Genomic DNA, 17727 nt, shown 5'->3' with positions numbered 1-17727 from the left:
AACATAACAAGCCTTTGGCAAATGGTTTAATCATTCTTCCAAGCAGTTGCAAAAATTATAAGGTAGACTTATTAAAAAAAGTTAGTTCCTGAAATCCTAGTGGGAAAAGCTTTTTGATTCGAATAACCTCGAATTGACACAAATGCACCAGACAATAAAAGACTTCTTACCTCATGTGTTCTCCCAGCCCTCAGGATGCTGCTCTCAAGTGCATCCCTTCTACAATTATTTACTTGTGTTAACTCGAGATCCGCTGCTTTAAGTTTGTCCTGTAGAAATTTTATTTCTGATTTCTGTGAAGCTATTATGAGTTCCAGTTCCACAAGGGATGGATGTTCCAAGTCCTGCAGTAATTAAAATCATAATTAAAAAGGAAATTATATGGCATGATTAATAGAACACACGCATTTCAGGAAAAGGCCATTATTTCCCAACTACTATTCGCTAGAAGTATAAGCTCTATAGATGTTTGCTCAGCCTAAAAATGATGAACTATATTTCCAGAAGTGCTGCCCACTATGCACGAGAATTTGACCTTACACTTTAAAGTATTTACTCTCTGCAAATGAACAAAATGCCTGAGCACAATTAAACTCTACAAGATTTTCAGGAATAACATTATTAAATACTTAGTAGCCTAGATATTTAACCCTTTAGATCTTAGAGCTTGCTGTGCTTTTTGCACCTCTGTTGTAAACATTGTGTTGGATATGTGAAAATTTTAAAACAAAAAAATCAAATAAATGTAAGCAGAAATATAAAAATCACCCCTTACACAGTAGCTGTATTTTGTAAATGTTTGTTGACAGCCAAATTGAAATTTTGAATTTTACATCCCCTTGAGCATTCAATATACTACTCCTCCCTGCTGCTTATGTCCACATTACATGAAGTGATGTTCAGAAATTGTCGGAATTAACGAGACTAATGTGTGCTTTTAGGATACAAACCTAAGGTAAACCTGATAGATAATTAAACATCTATTTCAATAAAGTAGATAAGAAAGTAATACCTAGCAATTTACAGCCATAAATATCCTTAAAGGGAATCTGTCAGTAGGGCGAACCCTCCGAAGCAGTCTATATTGGCATGTAGGTCATAGGACGCTGAATAAAATGATACCTTGATATCTGCAATCCGTTGTCTTATTCCAGAGCAATCCCTGCTTTTCTTATTATGTAGATTAGCGGTTAAGATCTATGGCCAGAACATGGATCTCCCTGAGAAACTTGTCTCTAAAGCTTATTTTAAATGAAAGACTGTTACCAGTGTGAGACATGTAGGTCAGGAAAGCAGACCGTCAGTCATTACATGTCTCAAACGGATAACACCCCCTTTCATTTAAAATAAGCTCTAGAGGCAGATTCTCAGGGAGATCTATGGCCCACCCATAGATCTTAACAGCTCATTTACATATAAGAAAAAATGTGGATTTCTCTGTAATAAGACATCAAGGTAACATTTTATTCAACTTTCTATGCCCTACATGGTCATATACACTTCTTTGGAGGGTTGATCCAACTGAAATTCCCTTTAATGCAACTTTGGGACAATGATTAGTTTGTGAAAGCGCATGAAAATCTAAAGACTGACCCAAGTATTCAACTTCAAACATACCACACATCTACATACATACATGCCTTCAAAACAAAACTAAAATAGGAAGAGTGCAAAGTATTGCTGGTAGCATGTAAGGACTTGATACCTGTATCTAAACTTAAAAGGGGTGTTCCACTTTAAACATAGTGGATCCCAAATGCTTGCAGGCCTGTAAAATAAGAAAGCCAGACGATAGTTAACATCCATAGCTCAAGCTCTCCGCAGCTGCTCCACTTACATCATGTTAACATTGTGCATCACTGCTGCAGTCAATGGCTGAGCAGTTTGTGCCATATTCATATCAATGGTTGGCTGCAGCGGTGATGCACAATTTCACAGCTGCAGCCAAAGCACAGAGCAGCAGCAAACAGCCGATGCTGGTAAGGTGGAAGGCAAATATCTTTTTTCATTTTACACTCCTGAAAATGTTTGGCGTTCAATTTGCTTAAAGTGGAAAACCCAGTTAGTGAAAGCAGTCCATAAAAACAAACGCAAAGGCCATGATAATTCATAATGTGCGTTTTTTTAAGTCACTTTTTCATTTTTTTGGGCTTGGGTATTCACTGCTGTATTTTTGTGCCAAATTCATCAAAATGACGCATGCAGTTCATGAATGTTACGCAAAGTCAAAAATTATCTTTAAGCCTTTTTGCAAATTTTCAGCAGAGAACTGCATGTTTCGCTAAATATCACAGATTGTGCAAAAACTTTCTGGCATACATAAAATCACTTATTGAAGAAGACTGGGGTACATTTGTGACAAATTTTGCAGTCTTTTTTTAAAAAGTCTTTTTTGTTAAGTATATACCTTGTGTAAAGAGTTATATTTTGAGGTCTACAAGAAATAATCCAGCATTGAAGTTTTAGTTGCAATTGCAGGGGGGGCATTGCATTTCCAGCTCTAATGCCTCTCTCTTTTCCTCGCCTGCAGTTGGCCTCTGGTCTCTCACGGACAGGTCACCAATCTTTTCTTAGTAACCGGCTTCCACCGCCCATGATTTTGCTCAGGTGCTATTATTGCCTTGGCGCATGCGCCTGATGACATTGTGAGAATCGGCTTATTGATTTGCACATGCATTGCTCCCTCTGAGAAGATGACCATAGGGTAATTATGGCACCTGCGCAAATTCTCAGGCAATGGAGACCGGTCACTGAGGCAAGAGTGACCCATCCATCAGAGACCGGGAGTCGGCGCGGAAATAGGGAGAGAGCCAGGAGAACTGGAACCACCCATGCACTTGCGACTAAAACTTTCTCTAAGATGTCAAAATAAAATTCTAGAAGCAAGATATGGATTTAATAATGATTAAAGGCCCATTTCTCACAAACCAGTAATAAGGGTTGTAATATCCTGATGACCGGTTTCCTATAATAAAATCTTCATAAACGGGAAAAAAAATGAAAGAAAATCAAGTGGGTGGAGGGGGATCTTGCAGTTTGCAGACATTGCAATAATACAAAGCAGTATGGTGTCACCTCCTGTTAGAAGACATCAACCTTTAACCTTGCAGTGTCCATGCTGCGTCTTCAAGCGTGTCACTTTAGGAGCCAATTAAATGGTATAGAACAGCTTTAAACAGAGGTTAAATCGCACTGGGTCATGAAAATGTCAGGATCATAGTTAAAGAACGTTCCCGATGTCACCCGCGAGCTGTCGGAGCGTATTCCAGGGATCATCCTCCCCATACAGGAAAATCTCCATCATACTCAGACAAATACTCTAAAGTGTGGTTTTCAATCTGCTAACTATGCATTCCATAATAGCCTGTAATTATTAAAAACTGACAAGGAAGCTACGCCACCTGTGTTTATATGGAGCCAGGTAATGAAAAAACAACAACACTGTCATCACCTCTCAATTCCTGATTGCATTATCAAAACTGTAGCAGAGTTTGGCATCTGGGTGTGACCTTGTTAACTGCTAGGGTAATTAAGTTTATTCAGTGGGGAAAAAGGATGATAAATTATTAGCAAGAAGATTTTGTTCACATTTTATTAAATTGGCCTGTCAAAGGGTCGGCCAAATTACCAAGGGCCTCGTTTATTGGAGACCAGCCATATTGCCACATCTGTTACAATTATTTATAATTTCAGCAGTTGAAAACCAACTGAGTTAGGCATCCGCCATGTAAAGTAATTTACAAATTATCTGATGAGGGAGTGTTTTAGCTTTTCCCTCATTTCTAGCCAGCAGAAAGCCGCGCTGTAATTACAGAACACGATTAGGTTCTTTAGGGAACTTAACTTGCACTCGTAGCCATAGTAAGATGCAGCAAGAACATATGGAGGAGCTTGTGCTTCAACTCCCTGAAGCTCGTGACCCGCCTGCCGCTGAGCCCTCGAGTTGAATTTGAATGAGAGTGCCATGGCTAATGTTCTACACATGCACCATTTATGCCACAAAACAAATCGGATCACTGTTAATTATGAAGCAGCTATAATCAGGCCTTCACATCTGTGTAATGTGAGGCGCAGTAGGCTGGATTCCAGTAATGTATGACTACCTTTGGGTCACAAATTGTGAGCCATATTGCCTCGGTTGTAGTTTACTGAAATCAAAGCAACTCCTCTGATACAAATCCAAAACAGGGAATTTTTTTTATCCAGCTGTTTTTGCCTTTTAGTCTTTTTTTTTCCCAAACAAGAGCTTTTCTTTATCAGCTATTGACCAGGGTAGTTAAAACATATGGCACCAGTTCATTAATGAACATGAACACCAAGCGCTCTAATTTAATGAATCCGCTTGAGCCATAAAAATCAGATTAGGTTTATGCCTGTCATCTCGGCGTGGTTTTTCATCATCCTCTGCTGTTGTGTGAAATGAGCGTACTGAACTTAAATGGACTTCTGTGCTTCTGCAAAAAAAAAGCCGGAACATCATCTCCCAAATAATGTATTAGCCCCTTTTGTGCAAACTGCGAGCAGGTGAAAAAACATCCAGCAGCAGCCGCATTTTATTGCCGTTATTATGGCATTAATTGAAGCTGGGTCTAACATTTATCTTTTAGAGAACACAACCTGGCAACCACCTTCTCAAAAACACTTTATTCAATGAAAAATCCTCCTTAAAGAAAAGCAGCTAAATATGTTGCACCCAGATGGCAAACCAGCTACAGTTTAATTAATCCACCTTAAGTCATTGAGTGTTCAGTATGGGTAATAACATTTTGAATAATTACATACAAAAAAAAAAGGCTCTGCATTTCATTAGCGAAACAAAGCCGAACCTCTACAAAGTAGGTAGGTAAACTTCCGTATAATTACCCTGTGGTGTGGCAGCCGCTCGTATGCACAGGCTGTGATCCCACTATAGCTAAACGCGAATGATGCTTCTAGAAAAGCACATAAAATAAAACTACAGGGTAGATTCACAATATAGCCCAGGAAACAGAGTGAATCAATGTATTATGCCCCTATAGAAGGAAAAGCACAATAGTGAAGGGCTCACATTCAGACCTCGCGCTGCACAGCAGCTGGTTACATTATTGTTTATATAACTCACTTATTATTACAATTTTACCTAATTATTTTTATTATGACTTATTTATTAAGTACAGAGAAATAGCTTACTGCTAAAATCACTGAGCAGCACGAGTTTACTTCAAAACTGCCAAAAAAAATATCTTCACGGGATGAGCTATAATTGTGTGAAAGAAACATTAGCCTGGTATAGTATTATTTATGTATAGACTTTAAGTGACTTAAAGGGAACCTGTCACTATGAAAATGCCATCTAATCTACAGGCATATGTGTTACAGTTTTTCGCCTTGCCTGTAACCTCGCTTTTAACATGATATAATAAAGAAGACATATCAAATTTGGAGAGTGCCGCTGGAAATTCTTCATCCTTGACACGAATGTTTGGAACACTTTCTCATCGGCTGAGCACCTCCTCATGGAATAAGATAGCACAACCTGATTACAGAGAACATAATCACCACTGGATCACAGACGTCAAAGGGATTTAAGGAATCAAGAAGAGAAAAAAACAAACAGGAAAAGTCAGCTCACCCACTTAGAAATCCAAGGCATGGAGACCGGCAGTGCCGCAGGGAAGTGTACTGAAAGGAAGGATTCCAGCGTCATCATCTTCATTAGTTAAGTATAAAAATATGGCTATTGCACAAAAGTCACAACCCCGTTGGGGGATATTCTATAGCAAACGCGTTTCAGACAAAAAGGTTTTTAATCATTGCAATGATTAAAAACCTTTTTGTCTGAAACGCGTTTGCTATAGAATATCCCCCAATGGGGTTATGACTTTTGTGCAATAGCCATATTTTTATACTTAACTAATAAAGATGATGATTTTATGAAGGTCCTTGACAAAGGGATTTAAGGCACCTGCAAATTTCAAGAAATTGGACTCCAAGTCAGTGAACCGATCTGTTCATTTTGTAATCCGAGTGCAGTCCGATTTTTTCACAGACTCATTGACTTGCATTGCAGATTTTGATCAGACCCTCTGATCAAAATTGGACAGGTCTTTGATATTTTGCAAGGACCACTAGGTCGGAAGAAAAAAAAAAAAATCGGACATGTGAATGACCCCATAGATTATCAGAGGTACAAGTGCTATCCGGGAAAATCACAGGTAGAACTCGTACGCAAATACCAGACATCTGAATGAGGCTTTACACTGAGTAGAGACCTCGGGCTCGCCCAGCAAACACTGGAACAATTCGGCAGGTCAAAACCTGCAGAAGACGACGGGAGTGGCGCCGATAACAAATGAAGACAGCTGCTGGTGAGTATAGCACTAGGGACAGGAAACTTACATTAGTGGCACCACTCCAGCGCTGAAATTAAATGCTCGAGTTGTGCTTTAAAGCACTATTACTTTGAAGCAATTTTTCTGCACCTGCCTGAAACTTTTGCATAGTATTGCATATTTGTGAGGATACGTAATATTTGAAGTCAGCACAGATTCCCAAAGGGGTTTCAGACTGCCCCCACCTACAGTTGTGGGAATTTGAGTCCAGCATATCTCCTCATCAAAACTGGCGTGAAAAATGCCAGTCTTGAAGAATTCAGGCCCATTATCGAGTCTGATCATAAGTAGGCATGTCTCCGTTTTTTTCAAAGAAGCGCTCATATCAAAGTTTTTTATCCTCTTAATATATTGCAGTCATCATATTATATAGCACTGTGCTATTACAATTGCTCATTTTGGCTTTCTACCCAGCTAATTCTTCTCTTTTCTCTGCTCTATGTACAGTGCCTACAAGTAGTAATCAACCCCCTGCAGATTTAGCTGGTTGACACATGCGGAATTAACTTGGCATTGTCACATTTGTACTGTAGATCAGCCTGGAAGTGGGAAATGCACTGCAGCAAATTTTTTTTTTTTGTTTTTTTTAAAACGTAAAAAGTTAATTCAGAGTGTCATTTATTATTCAACCCCTCAAACCACAAGAATTCTGTTTGGTCCCCCTAAAGTATTAAGAAGTAGTTCAGGCACCAAGAATAATGAGCTTCACATGTGTGGATTAAAGATCTCTTTTGCCAGCCTTTTCTGACTATTTAAGACCCTCCCCAAACTTGTGAACAGCACTCAGACATGGTCAACATGGGAAAGACAAAGGAGCATTCCAAGGCCATCAGAGACAAGATCGTGGAGGGTCACAAGGCTGGCAAGGGGTACAAAACCCTTTCCAAGGAGTTGGGCCTACCTGTCTCCACTGTTGGGAGCATCATCCGTAAGTGGAAGGCTTATGGAACTACTGTTAGCCTTCCACGGCCTGGACAGCCTTTGAAAGTGTCCTCCCGTGCCGAGGCCAGGCTTGTCCGAAGAGTCAAGGCTAACCCAAGGACAACAAGGAAGGAGCTCCGGGAAGATCTCATGGCAGTGGGGACATTGGTTCCAGTCAATACCATAAGTAACGTACTCCACCGCAATGGTCTCCGTTCCAGACGAGCCCGTAAGGTACCTTTACTTTCAAAGCGTCATGTCAAGGCTCGTCTACAGTTTGCTCATGATCACTTGGAGGACTCTGAGACAGACTGGTTCAAGGTTCTATGGTCTGATGAGACCAAGATCGAGATCTTTGGTGCCAACCACACACGTGACGTTTGGAGACTGGATGGCACTGCATATGACCCCAAGAATACCATCCCTACAGTCAAGCATGGTGGTGGCAGCATCATGCTGTGGGGCTGTTTCTCTGCCAAGGGGCCTGGCCATCTGGTATGCATCCATGGGAAGATGGATAGCACGGCCTACCTGGAGATTTTGGCCAAGAACCTCCGCTCCTCCATCAAGGATCTTAAGATGGGTCGTAATTTCATCTTCCAACAAGACAACGACCCAAAGCACACAGCCAAGAAAACCAAGGCCTGGTTCAATAGGGAAAAAGTAAAGGTGTTGGAGTGGCCTAGTCAGTCTCCTGACCTTAACCCAATTGAAAACTTGTGGAAGGAGCTCAAGAATAAAGTCCACATGAGACACCCAAAGAACCTAGATAACTTGGAGAAGATCTGCATGGAGGAGTGGGCCAAGATAACTCCACAGACCTGTGCCGGCCTGATCAGGTCTTATAAAAGACGATCATTAGCTGTAATTGCAAACAAGGGTTATTCCACAAAATATTAAACATAGGGGTTGTATAATAATTGACCCACACTTTTATGTTTAAAATTGAATAAAATTCAACTGAGCAACATAACTTTTTGGTTTGTAAGATTTATGCTTCTGTTCATAAAACCTACTCTCGTTTGCAGTTTGAAGGCTCTAACTTATTTGCATCTTATCAAACCAGCTAAATCTGCAGGGGGTTGAAGACTACTTGTAGGCACTGTAGAAACAGGAAGTCTGGCCAGTGTGAATTCACCAAGTGTGATTCATACAAGTGTGGCATATTGAAGAATTAGACCTGAATTTAATACTATGTATAGAGTCTGCATGTTGTCATCTATGATCATCGCACTCTAATCAGCATGTCCATTTGTCTATTCTTCTTGCAGGTACGACACCCAGGTTTCCATATGTGTGATATATCTTGCTATTCCTGTCTGCACTAACCTGGTACGACACCCAGCTTTCCATGTGTGTAATATAACTTGCCAGGTACGACACCCAGCTTTCCATGTGTGTGATATATCTTGCCATTCCTGTTTGCACTAACCTGGTATGTTTGTAAGCGGACCACAGAACGACCCCTGTTCAACACTTTTCTTTTCTTTATGGCCAGCCTGTTTTAAGTTGCTTGTGTTATATCCTGCATCTAGGCCAATTTGTAATTATCCCCTCTCCTGAACACCTGAATGCACTTGCTAGCATATATATTGTGAAGACTAAGTCTGCTGACGTAGTCTGGCCAGTGTGAATTCGCCAAGTCTGATTCATACAAGTGTGGCATATTGAAGAATTAGACGTGAATTGAACCGAAGGAAACTGGATACCCAGGCAAAGTAAACAATGTTTCTGCTTGCTTTCACTCTCTCCCCTATAGTCATTCACTTTCTACTAACCCCTCTAATCCCTACACCTAGTAAGGAACTCTACATCTCTCCCTCCATCCTCCCCATTCATCTCACCTCCTCCTCGGAACTATTTCTCAATATTCACTCCTGTGTCTCCAAACACAGACAACCACCTCATGCCCTCTCTTGCGGATACCTACTAACACTTTCCCTGCTCTAACTGCAGGCAATATCTCTCCAAATCCTAGGCCTTCTCAGCACATCCTCAGTCACTTCCGCCTTCTATCCACGATCTGTCACAAACTCTCACAGCCTTTCAAACCTTATACCCATCCGCCCAGCCCCTGCTTCCCAGTCCCACTAACAGTAGCTCTATGGAATGCTTGCTTCGTCTGCAACCAACTTTTCTACATGCATGATCTTTTCATTACTAACAAACTTTCCTACCTCGCCATCGCTGAAACCTGCCTCATCCACTGCGACACAGCCTCACCAGCTGCACTTTCATACGATGGACTCCATCTTTCTCACACACCATGCTCCAACGGCAAGAATGGTGGAGGAGTAGGTTTTCTCCTGTCAGACAACTGGTCCTTCACCCATATCCCACTGCCATCCTTCGTTGCCCTCCCCTCTTTTGAGGTGCATTCTGTGCACATCTATTCCCCCTCCAACCTGTCATCATTTACCGACCCCCCGGGACCAGCCACCTCTTTCTACGACCAATTCATCACCTGGCTGCTTTATTTCCTTTCCGCTGACATCCCCACTATCATGGATGGCTTCAAAATCCCCACTGACACTTCCCACTCATCTGCCTCTAGGCTTCTATCCCTCAATTCCTCCTTCGGCCTTGCTCAATGGTCTTCTAACCCCACTCACAAAGATGGCCACACACTGGACCTCATCTTCACTCGCCTCTGTTCCCTATCTAACTTCTCTAACTCTCCTCTCCCCTTATCTGACCACAACCTACTTACATTCTCTTCCCACTCCTGATGCACAATCCCCACTCCACAAACTTGCACACCCTCGCAGAAATCTCAAACACCTTGACCTACACTCACTCTCTGAATCCCTTCTCCCTCTTACAGACATAAGTTCCTTACACAATGCAGATGCTGCTGCCACTTTATATAACACCACAACAGCAGCAGCTCTCAAATCGGTCGGCCCCCTCACACATACCACAGCTCGCACACTCAAAAGGCAACCCTGGCACACCAACCTGACTAAAGAACTGCGAAGGGCCTCCAGGGTTGCTGAACAGAGATGGAAAAGGTCCCACTCCAACGAGCATTTCATCGCATTCAAACAGTCCCTCACCATTTTCAAGTCCACACTCACTGCAGCAAAACAAACATACTTTTCATCTCTCATATCCTCCTTGTCTCACAACTCTAAACAGCAATTCAACACTTTCAATTCTCACCTCCGTCCCCCCAGCGCCTCCCATCTCAGCAGAAGACTTTGCCTCATTCTTCAAGCAGAAGATTGACACCATCAGACAAAGCTTTTGCCTAAAGTCTCCACAGCCCCTCCTCATATCTACTCAACCCTCCTCCTCCAAAATCAGCTTCTCCACCATTACGGAAGATCAAGTTTCCTCTTTACTCTCCAATTCACACCTCACCGTCTGCGAACTTGACCCAATCCCATCCCACCTCATCCCCCCCATCTGACCTATCCATCATATTCAATGGCTGCTCACTCTCCCCAGTCCAACAAGCTCGCTGCCTTGGGGTAACACTGGACTCTGATCTCTTTTCAAACCACATATCCAAGCCCTTTCCACTGCCTTTCGACTCCAACTCAAAAATATCTCCCGGATACGCATATTCCTCAACCACGAATCTGCAAAAACACTAGTGTACGCACTCGTCATCTCCCACCTCGACTACTGCAACCTCCTGCTCTGTGGCCTCCCTTCTAACACGCTCGCATTCCTCCATTCTATCCTGAACTCTGCTGACCGACAAATCCACCTGTCCCCCCGCTATTCCCCGGCCTCTCCTCTCTGTCAATTCCTTCACTGGCTACCCATTACCCAGAGACTGCAGTTAAAAACCCTAACCATAGCATACAAAGTCATCCACAACCTGTCTCCTCCATACATCTGTGACTTAGTCTCCCAGTACTTACCTGCACGCAGCCTCCTATCCTCACAAGATCTCCTTCTCTACTCCCCTCTTATCTCCTCTTCCCACAATCGCATACAAGATTTCTCCCGTGTACCCCCCCCTACTCTGGAATGCTCTACCCCAACACATCAGACTCTCGCCTACCATGGATATCTTCAAAAGGAACCTAAAGACCCACCTCTTCCGACAAGCCTACAACCTGCAGTAACCACAGCTCCACCATACCGCTGCACGACTAGCTCTACCCCGACCTACTGTATCCTCACCCATCCCTTGTAGATTGTGAGCCCCCGCGGGCAGGGTCCTCTCTCCTCCTGTACCAGTCTTTGACTTGTATTGTTCAAAATTATTATAATTGTTTGTGCTTTGTATAGCTCTTTCACATGTAAAGAGCCATGGAATAAATGGCACTATAATAATAATAAATAATAAGTCTCTTTTCCCTGCAAAAATCATTCCCCTCTTTATCTCCTGACCCAGCTGCACCCTCCCCATGCCAGGGACATTTGCAGTGACTTATGACTCATACAGGGAAAACTGACCCACTGTTTCAACATAGACAAGGATTCAGCTAGTCAGTGTTTAATCACATGAGGTCATAGACCTAATGGAAAAAAAAGTATTAGCAGGGTAGAGGGGCAAAATGAGCAATTGTAAGTACACAGTGCTATATAATATGGTTATTGCAATATATTAAGAGGATAAAAACTTTGATGGGAGGAGTGCTTCTTTAAGGTCACATGGTCCATAAAAAACATGCCATTTATGCCATAGGTAAAGATTGGTACAAACTCAGACATAGAATACTGACTTTGTAGGGTGGCCCCCAATTTTCCCAGATAAGGATGTACAGAAAAAAGCTACTTAAAAAAAAAGAAAACTTTACAGAACAAGAATAGCTAATAAGTATACGTAGACAAAAACATATTTATACACACAGCATAGTATTGATTAAGGTCCAAGTTGCAACTTGCTGAGCTTCCTACTGATCGAGCCTTTGAACATATCAGTAGCCATTTCTCACTAAGGCCAATTCCTACGAATAGCCAATTCCTGAATAACCGGAGAGAGTTTAAAAGAATGTTTTAATAGTTGCAACAGAATTTTATATCAGGAAAAAGCATACACCTGTCAGATCTTCCATTACAAATAAAAATATTCAATTCAAGTTAATTACAGTGCTTCCGTGGATGCCTGGACTACTAAATCGGTCTTTGATGTCAGCAGGTACATGTACAAACTTAAGATACAAGACAGCTAGACACCAACTGCATTTGTTCAGTAAACACTATCAAATATTAATCACGCAGATAAAATTTATATTCCAGAGAATACATTTCCAAATTAACGTCTCCGTCTCACAATATGATATATGCAGTTTTGCAAATGAATGATGACTATATAAATTAATTATACCTTTAAAATGGTAATAATTGTGAGGTCTATATTTAAATAAAACTTGCAAGATCATTTTAGGTCCGGAGCTTCAATGAAAATGGCTATATTCTCCACTGAAAATGCTATCAAATCAATAGGTATTTCATAATGAGGTTTAATTCAGGGGCAGACAGCCCATTGGTGCAACCTGTGCAGCCGAGAGATAAAGGGGCCCACATCTACCTCCAAAGCAGCACAAAGAGGGGTGCATTATAATGAGCCATTGGACTGCAAAGGGCCTATATACTGTTCTTGTACAGGAGTCCTCTTCTATCTGCATCCGCCCCTAGTTTAATTGCTAGACTAGGTAAATCATGAGTAAAAAAAAAAAAAACACCAAGGTAACTTACCGGTAGCCGGTTTTTCCAGAACCCATGACAGCACACCTGAGAGAGGATCCGCCCTTTGAGGAAAGGAAACATCTGAAATAAAAGGGCGGCACCTCTCCCCCACTTCAGTTGGTTACAGAGCATTCATTGAGGGGGCTTCCATAAAAAGAGAGTTATATACAAAATCCAACACCACATCAAATAACACCCAACAAGCGTGCACACCCATATGGTGAGAAAGAAGGGGGGGAATATACGAGTGCTGTCATGGGTTCTGGAAAAAATGGCTACCGGTAAGTAACCTTGGTGTTTTCCCTTCACCCATTACAGCACACCTGAGAGAATTTTGGAGAAAGAAACACCTTAGGGAGGGACCACGGCTTGCAGCACCCTTCTACCAAAGGTTAAGTCAGATAGGCAGGATAGATCCAAATGGTAGTGTTTTGAAAAAGGTAGATGATTATGACCATGTAGCAGCCTTATAGATCTGATCTATCGATACCTCTGCCTTCTCTGCCCAGGAGGTAGCCACGGCCCTGGTGGAGTGAGCTTTGATGCAGTTAGGGATCGGGGTGTTCCTAGTCGAGTAGGCTAAGCAAATGGCCTCCCTAATCCATCTGGCTATAGTTGCTTTTGTCACCCCATAACCCTTCCTACTCCCCTGGAAGGCTACGTTTATGTATTTTAATAGAGCCCTTCTAACGTCAAGTTTATGACACTTTTGCTCCCCTGGGGTCTTTGGGCTGTTACAAAAGGATGGCAGAACAATTTCCTGAGATCTATGAAACTTGAGCGCAACCTTAGGAAGGTAGGCTGGATCAGGCCTCAATACTATTCTATCCTCAAATATTTGTGTATATGGAGGATTTATGGATAGGGCCTGCAAATCACTTACTCTACGGGCTAATGTTAAAGCTACCAAAACAATTGTTTTGAGAGTTAAGTATTTTGCAGACAACTCCTGAACTGGTTCAAAGGGTTACATAGTTAGGGCGTCAAGTACTAAATTTAGGTTCCATGGAGGAACTTTGGGTATTGAGACTGGCCTAGATCTACCACAAGATTTAATGAACCTTGTAATCCATTTATTGGCTGCGAAGTTATGGTTACATAGTGCACCCAAGGCAGAAACCTGGACCTTAAGTGTACTGGTAGCCAGACCTAACTCAAACCCTTTCTGTAAGAACTCCAAGATGGAATTAATTGGAGGTTTTTGGCTTAATGGCTTTCCTAGGAAATCTAAAAATTTTCTTCATGTTCTACCATAGATTTTGGTGGTTATAGGCTTTCTACTTTTTAATAGAGTAGACACTAAACCTGATGAAAAACCTTTGCCCCTCAATAATGCCCTCTAAAATTCCATGCTGCTAGGTGGAAACCCTTCACTTGAGAGTGGAATATTGGTCCCTGAGATAGAAGGTCCAGTGTGTCTGGTAGGATCTATGGGTCTGATTGTGACATCATCCTCAAAAGGGAGAACCATGGTCTCTTTGGCCAGAAGGGAGCTATGAGAATCACTCTCGCTTGATCCTTTCTGATCTTCCTCACTACCAGAGGTATCATAGTTATTGGAGGGAAGGCATAGGCCAACTTGAAGTTTGAAGGAATCTGGAGAGCATCTATTGCCAATGGGTTTCCCCTTGGGTCTAGTGAGCAGAACTTCTCCACTTTCCTGTTGTTTTTGTCGGCGAACAAATCTATCTCTGGTAGACCCCACAGCTGTACTATCTGATGGAATATTCTGGGATTCAGGGCCCATTCCCCTTGTCTCAACTTGCTGTGGCTTAGGAAATGTGCTCTCGTGTTTTCTATGCCTCGTATATGTAGCGCCGTAAGTGATAGAAGATTTTGCTCCACTATTTGAAAAAGCCTGCCTACTGCTTCCAGAAGAGAATGAGATTTTGTTCTCCCCTGGTGGTTTATGTAGGCCACAGTGGTTCTGTTGTCCGACATAACCCGAACATGACGACCCAGGAGTAAAGGGAGGAAGCCTTCTAAAGGATTCCTCACTGCCCATAGCTCTTTTAGATTTGATGACCCCTTTTTCTTTAGGAATGACCAAGAGCCTTGAATTATGTGATTTTCTAGGTGTGCGCCCCACCCTGAGTTGCTTGTGTAGGACGTGATGATGTTTTGTACTGGTGTGTACCACTGGACCCCCAAAGATAAATTTGACCTGTCTGTCCACCACAAGAGGGCGTTCCTGGTTCGCAAGGAGAGATGTACCTTTCCTTCTAAATACCCTTTTAACAATCTTTGTGCTGACAAGATTTCCCACTGAAGGTTTCTTGTGTGAAATTGGGCCCACTTGACCATCGGAATGCAGAATGTTGGAGTACCTAGCAGGGGCATAGCCTTCCTTAAGGACATGTCTGGGGTGTGTATGGCTGCTGAGATCAAATTTTTGACTTTGTCTATTTTGCTTTCGGGTAGAAGACAAGTCTGACACTTGGAGTTTAGAGTAAACCCCAGAAAGGCCTGGACCCTTGTGGGTTCTAGCCTTGATTTTTGGGTATTGACCATCCAGCCTAAGTTCTGAAAAACAGCCATGACTTGATTCAGTTGTGAAATACTGTGGCTCTCTGAATTCCCCACTATAAGGAAGTCGTGCAGATATGGTATTATAACTGTATTTTGAATGCGAAGAAAGGCTGTCACCTCGGCTATCAGCTTGGTGAATACCCTTGGAGCAATCGACAACCCGAAGAGAAGAGCTTGGAACTGGAACTGTCTGCAACTTCCTTGGATGTAAAGCGCAACCCTTAGATACTTTTGATGATCTGGGTGAATTGGGACGTGATAATACGCGTCTTTGAGATCTATCAATGCCATAAAGCAATTGTGAAAAAGAAGCTTTATTGTTGAATTTATCGATTCCATTTTGAATGTATGGTTGTCTACAAATCGGTTGAGGCCTGTTAGATTTATAATAGTTCTGAACGAACCGTCCGTTTTTTTTTATTAGAAAGAGAGGGGAATAAAATCCCCTTCCTTTTTGACTGACCGGAACTTCGCATAGCACTCGTTTGTTCAACAGGCTCAAGATCTCTGATTCTAAGGCCAGCTGTTCGTCTGGGGATTTTCTTACAGGAGTGATCACAAACGAGCGGCGTGGTTGCTGAAGGAATTGAATCATTAGTCCATCTCTTACTATGTTGAGGACTGGAGGAAATGTTTTCCCAGGCCTGAACAAAATGAGAAAGTCTCCCTCCAACTTGTGGCCTGGCGTCATTGTGGAGGTTTTTTGGAGGCGGCGGAGGGACCCCCAAACATATATCAGGACTCTTTCTTGTTCTTAAAATCCTACTTTCTTTTCTCTCCCAGGGGGCGACCTCTACTAAATTTCCCCCTCCGAAAATAGATCTTCCTGGCGTCCGCCGAAAACCCAGGGAACCTTCCTTTTTTGTCGCTTGCTTTCTCAAGGACATCGGCCAATTTTTTGCCAAAGAAAAATAGGCCGTCACAGGGTATAGAAAACAATATAGACTTTGATTGTAAGTCCCCAGGGCATCGCTTGAGCTACAGAGCTCGTCTAGCCGCGTTTGATAGACCAGCCGACCTAGCTGCCAGTTTTACTGAGTCAGCAGAGGTATCTGCCAGGAAGGCAGCTGCACCATGTAACAGGGGGAGGTTGGCTAGAATTTTTTCCCTTGAGGTCTCTTTATCTTTCAGCTGATCTTCCAACTGCTGTAAACATCATAAGGGAACGAGCGGTACATGTTCCTGCAATGGCTGGCTTTAGACCTCCTGCTACGGATTCCCAAGTATGCTTTAAAAAGGTATCCGCCTTCTTGTCTAAGAGGTCTCCAAGTACCCCTGAGTCTTCAAGAGGGAGTGCTGATCTTTTTGATGATCTACACACTGAAGCGTCAATTTTTGGCACCTTATCCCAGTTTTCAGAGTCCTTTAGTTCAAAGGGATACTTCCTCTTTGAGGATGAAGGCAAGGCTCCTACTTTCTCAGGCTTCCTCCATTCTCTGTTGATAAGTGCCTGGACCTTATCATTCACTGGGAAGGTGCGTTTTTTCTTTTCTCCAAACCCTGCAAACATGAGGTCTTTTAGGGACTTAACAGATATATCTTCCTTTAACCCCATAGTGGTTCTGACAGCCTTTACCAATCTGTGTCTTCTATAGGGAAGCATGGTCTCTCCCCTCTATCACTGTCTGAAGAGGATGAGGATGAGGCCCCACTACGACACTGTCTATGCAATAACACAGAGGAGTCAGTCAGAAGAAGGATCAGATATGATTTTTTTTCTTTTTCTCAAAATTGTTTTAAGGGAACCCTCTACCTCCGATCTGATGACAGACCTGAGGCTAGCTGCAAAATCCGGGTACCCTCACAAATGATTTTCTGAATGCAGTCTGAGCAGAGCTCCTTCTGCCAGTCTATCGCTAGCGGGCATTTTCATATCGCACATTCCCTGTTCCTCTTCTTGGGGGTAACTTTCCTGGGTTCCTCCTGGTGATTTAAACACACAATAGGAGTCCCATTAGCAAATATATCTAGTGACATTAACGAAGATCACTCACCCAGCCACTGCGGATACCGGAATTGAAGACGGTTTCAGGATACGCAACGCATCCCTCCTGGAGACCGTGGAGTCCTGAGAAGCTTTACCCTTCTGACTGGAACGACTGCTGGTCCTTCCGCTGGACCCTCTAGACCGGCGAGCAGACGGAGGTGGTGATAAAGGTGGTAGCGACTGTGGCCGTGGCGTCAGCTGCTGCTGCTCCATGTCAGACATTATGTCAGGACTTTGAGCAGCGTTCTGACCCCAGGTGCTCCTTAATAT

The 17727-nt window shown here is 42.7% G+C and overlaps 1 protein-coding gene across 1 annotated transcript in view; it reads right to left on the bottom strand.

Moving 5' to 3' along the window:
- The window catches only part of CNTLN (centlein), a 503552-nt gene that overhangs the window by 305709 nt on the left and 180116 nt on the right, over window positions 1-17727 (bottom strand). The window contains 1 exon segment of the mRNA XM_073665439.1: window positions 171-344. Within this exon segment, the coding sequence (XP_073521540.1) occupies window positions 171-344 (174 nt within the window).

Source organism: Phyllobates terribilis, unplaced genomic scaffold, assembly GCF_046119375.1.
Source record: "Phyllobates terribilis strain yellow unplaced genomic scaffold, ASM4611937v1 Scaffold_1__5_contigs__length_1240528914, whole genome shotgun sequence".
Taxonomy (NCBI): Eukaryota; Metazoa; Chordata; class Amphibia; order Anura; family Dendrobatidae; genus Phyllobates; species Phyllobates terribilis.
This window is presented reverse-complemented; position numbering and strand designations above follow the sequence as displayed.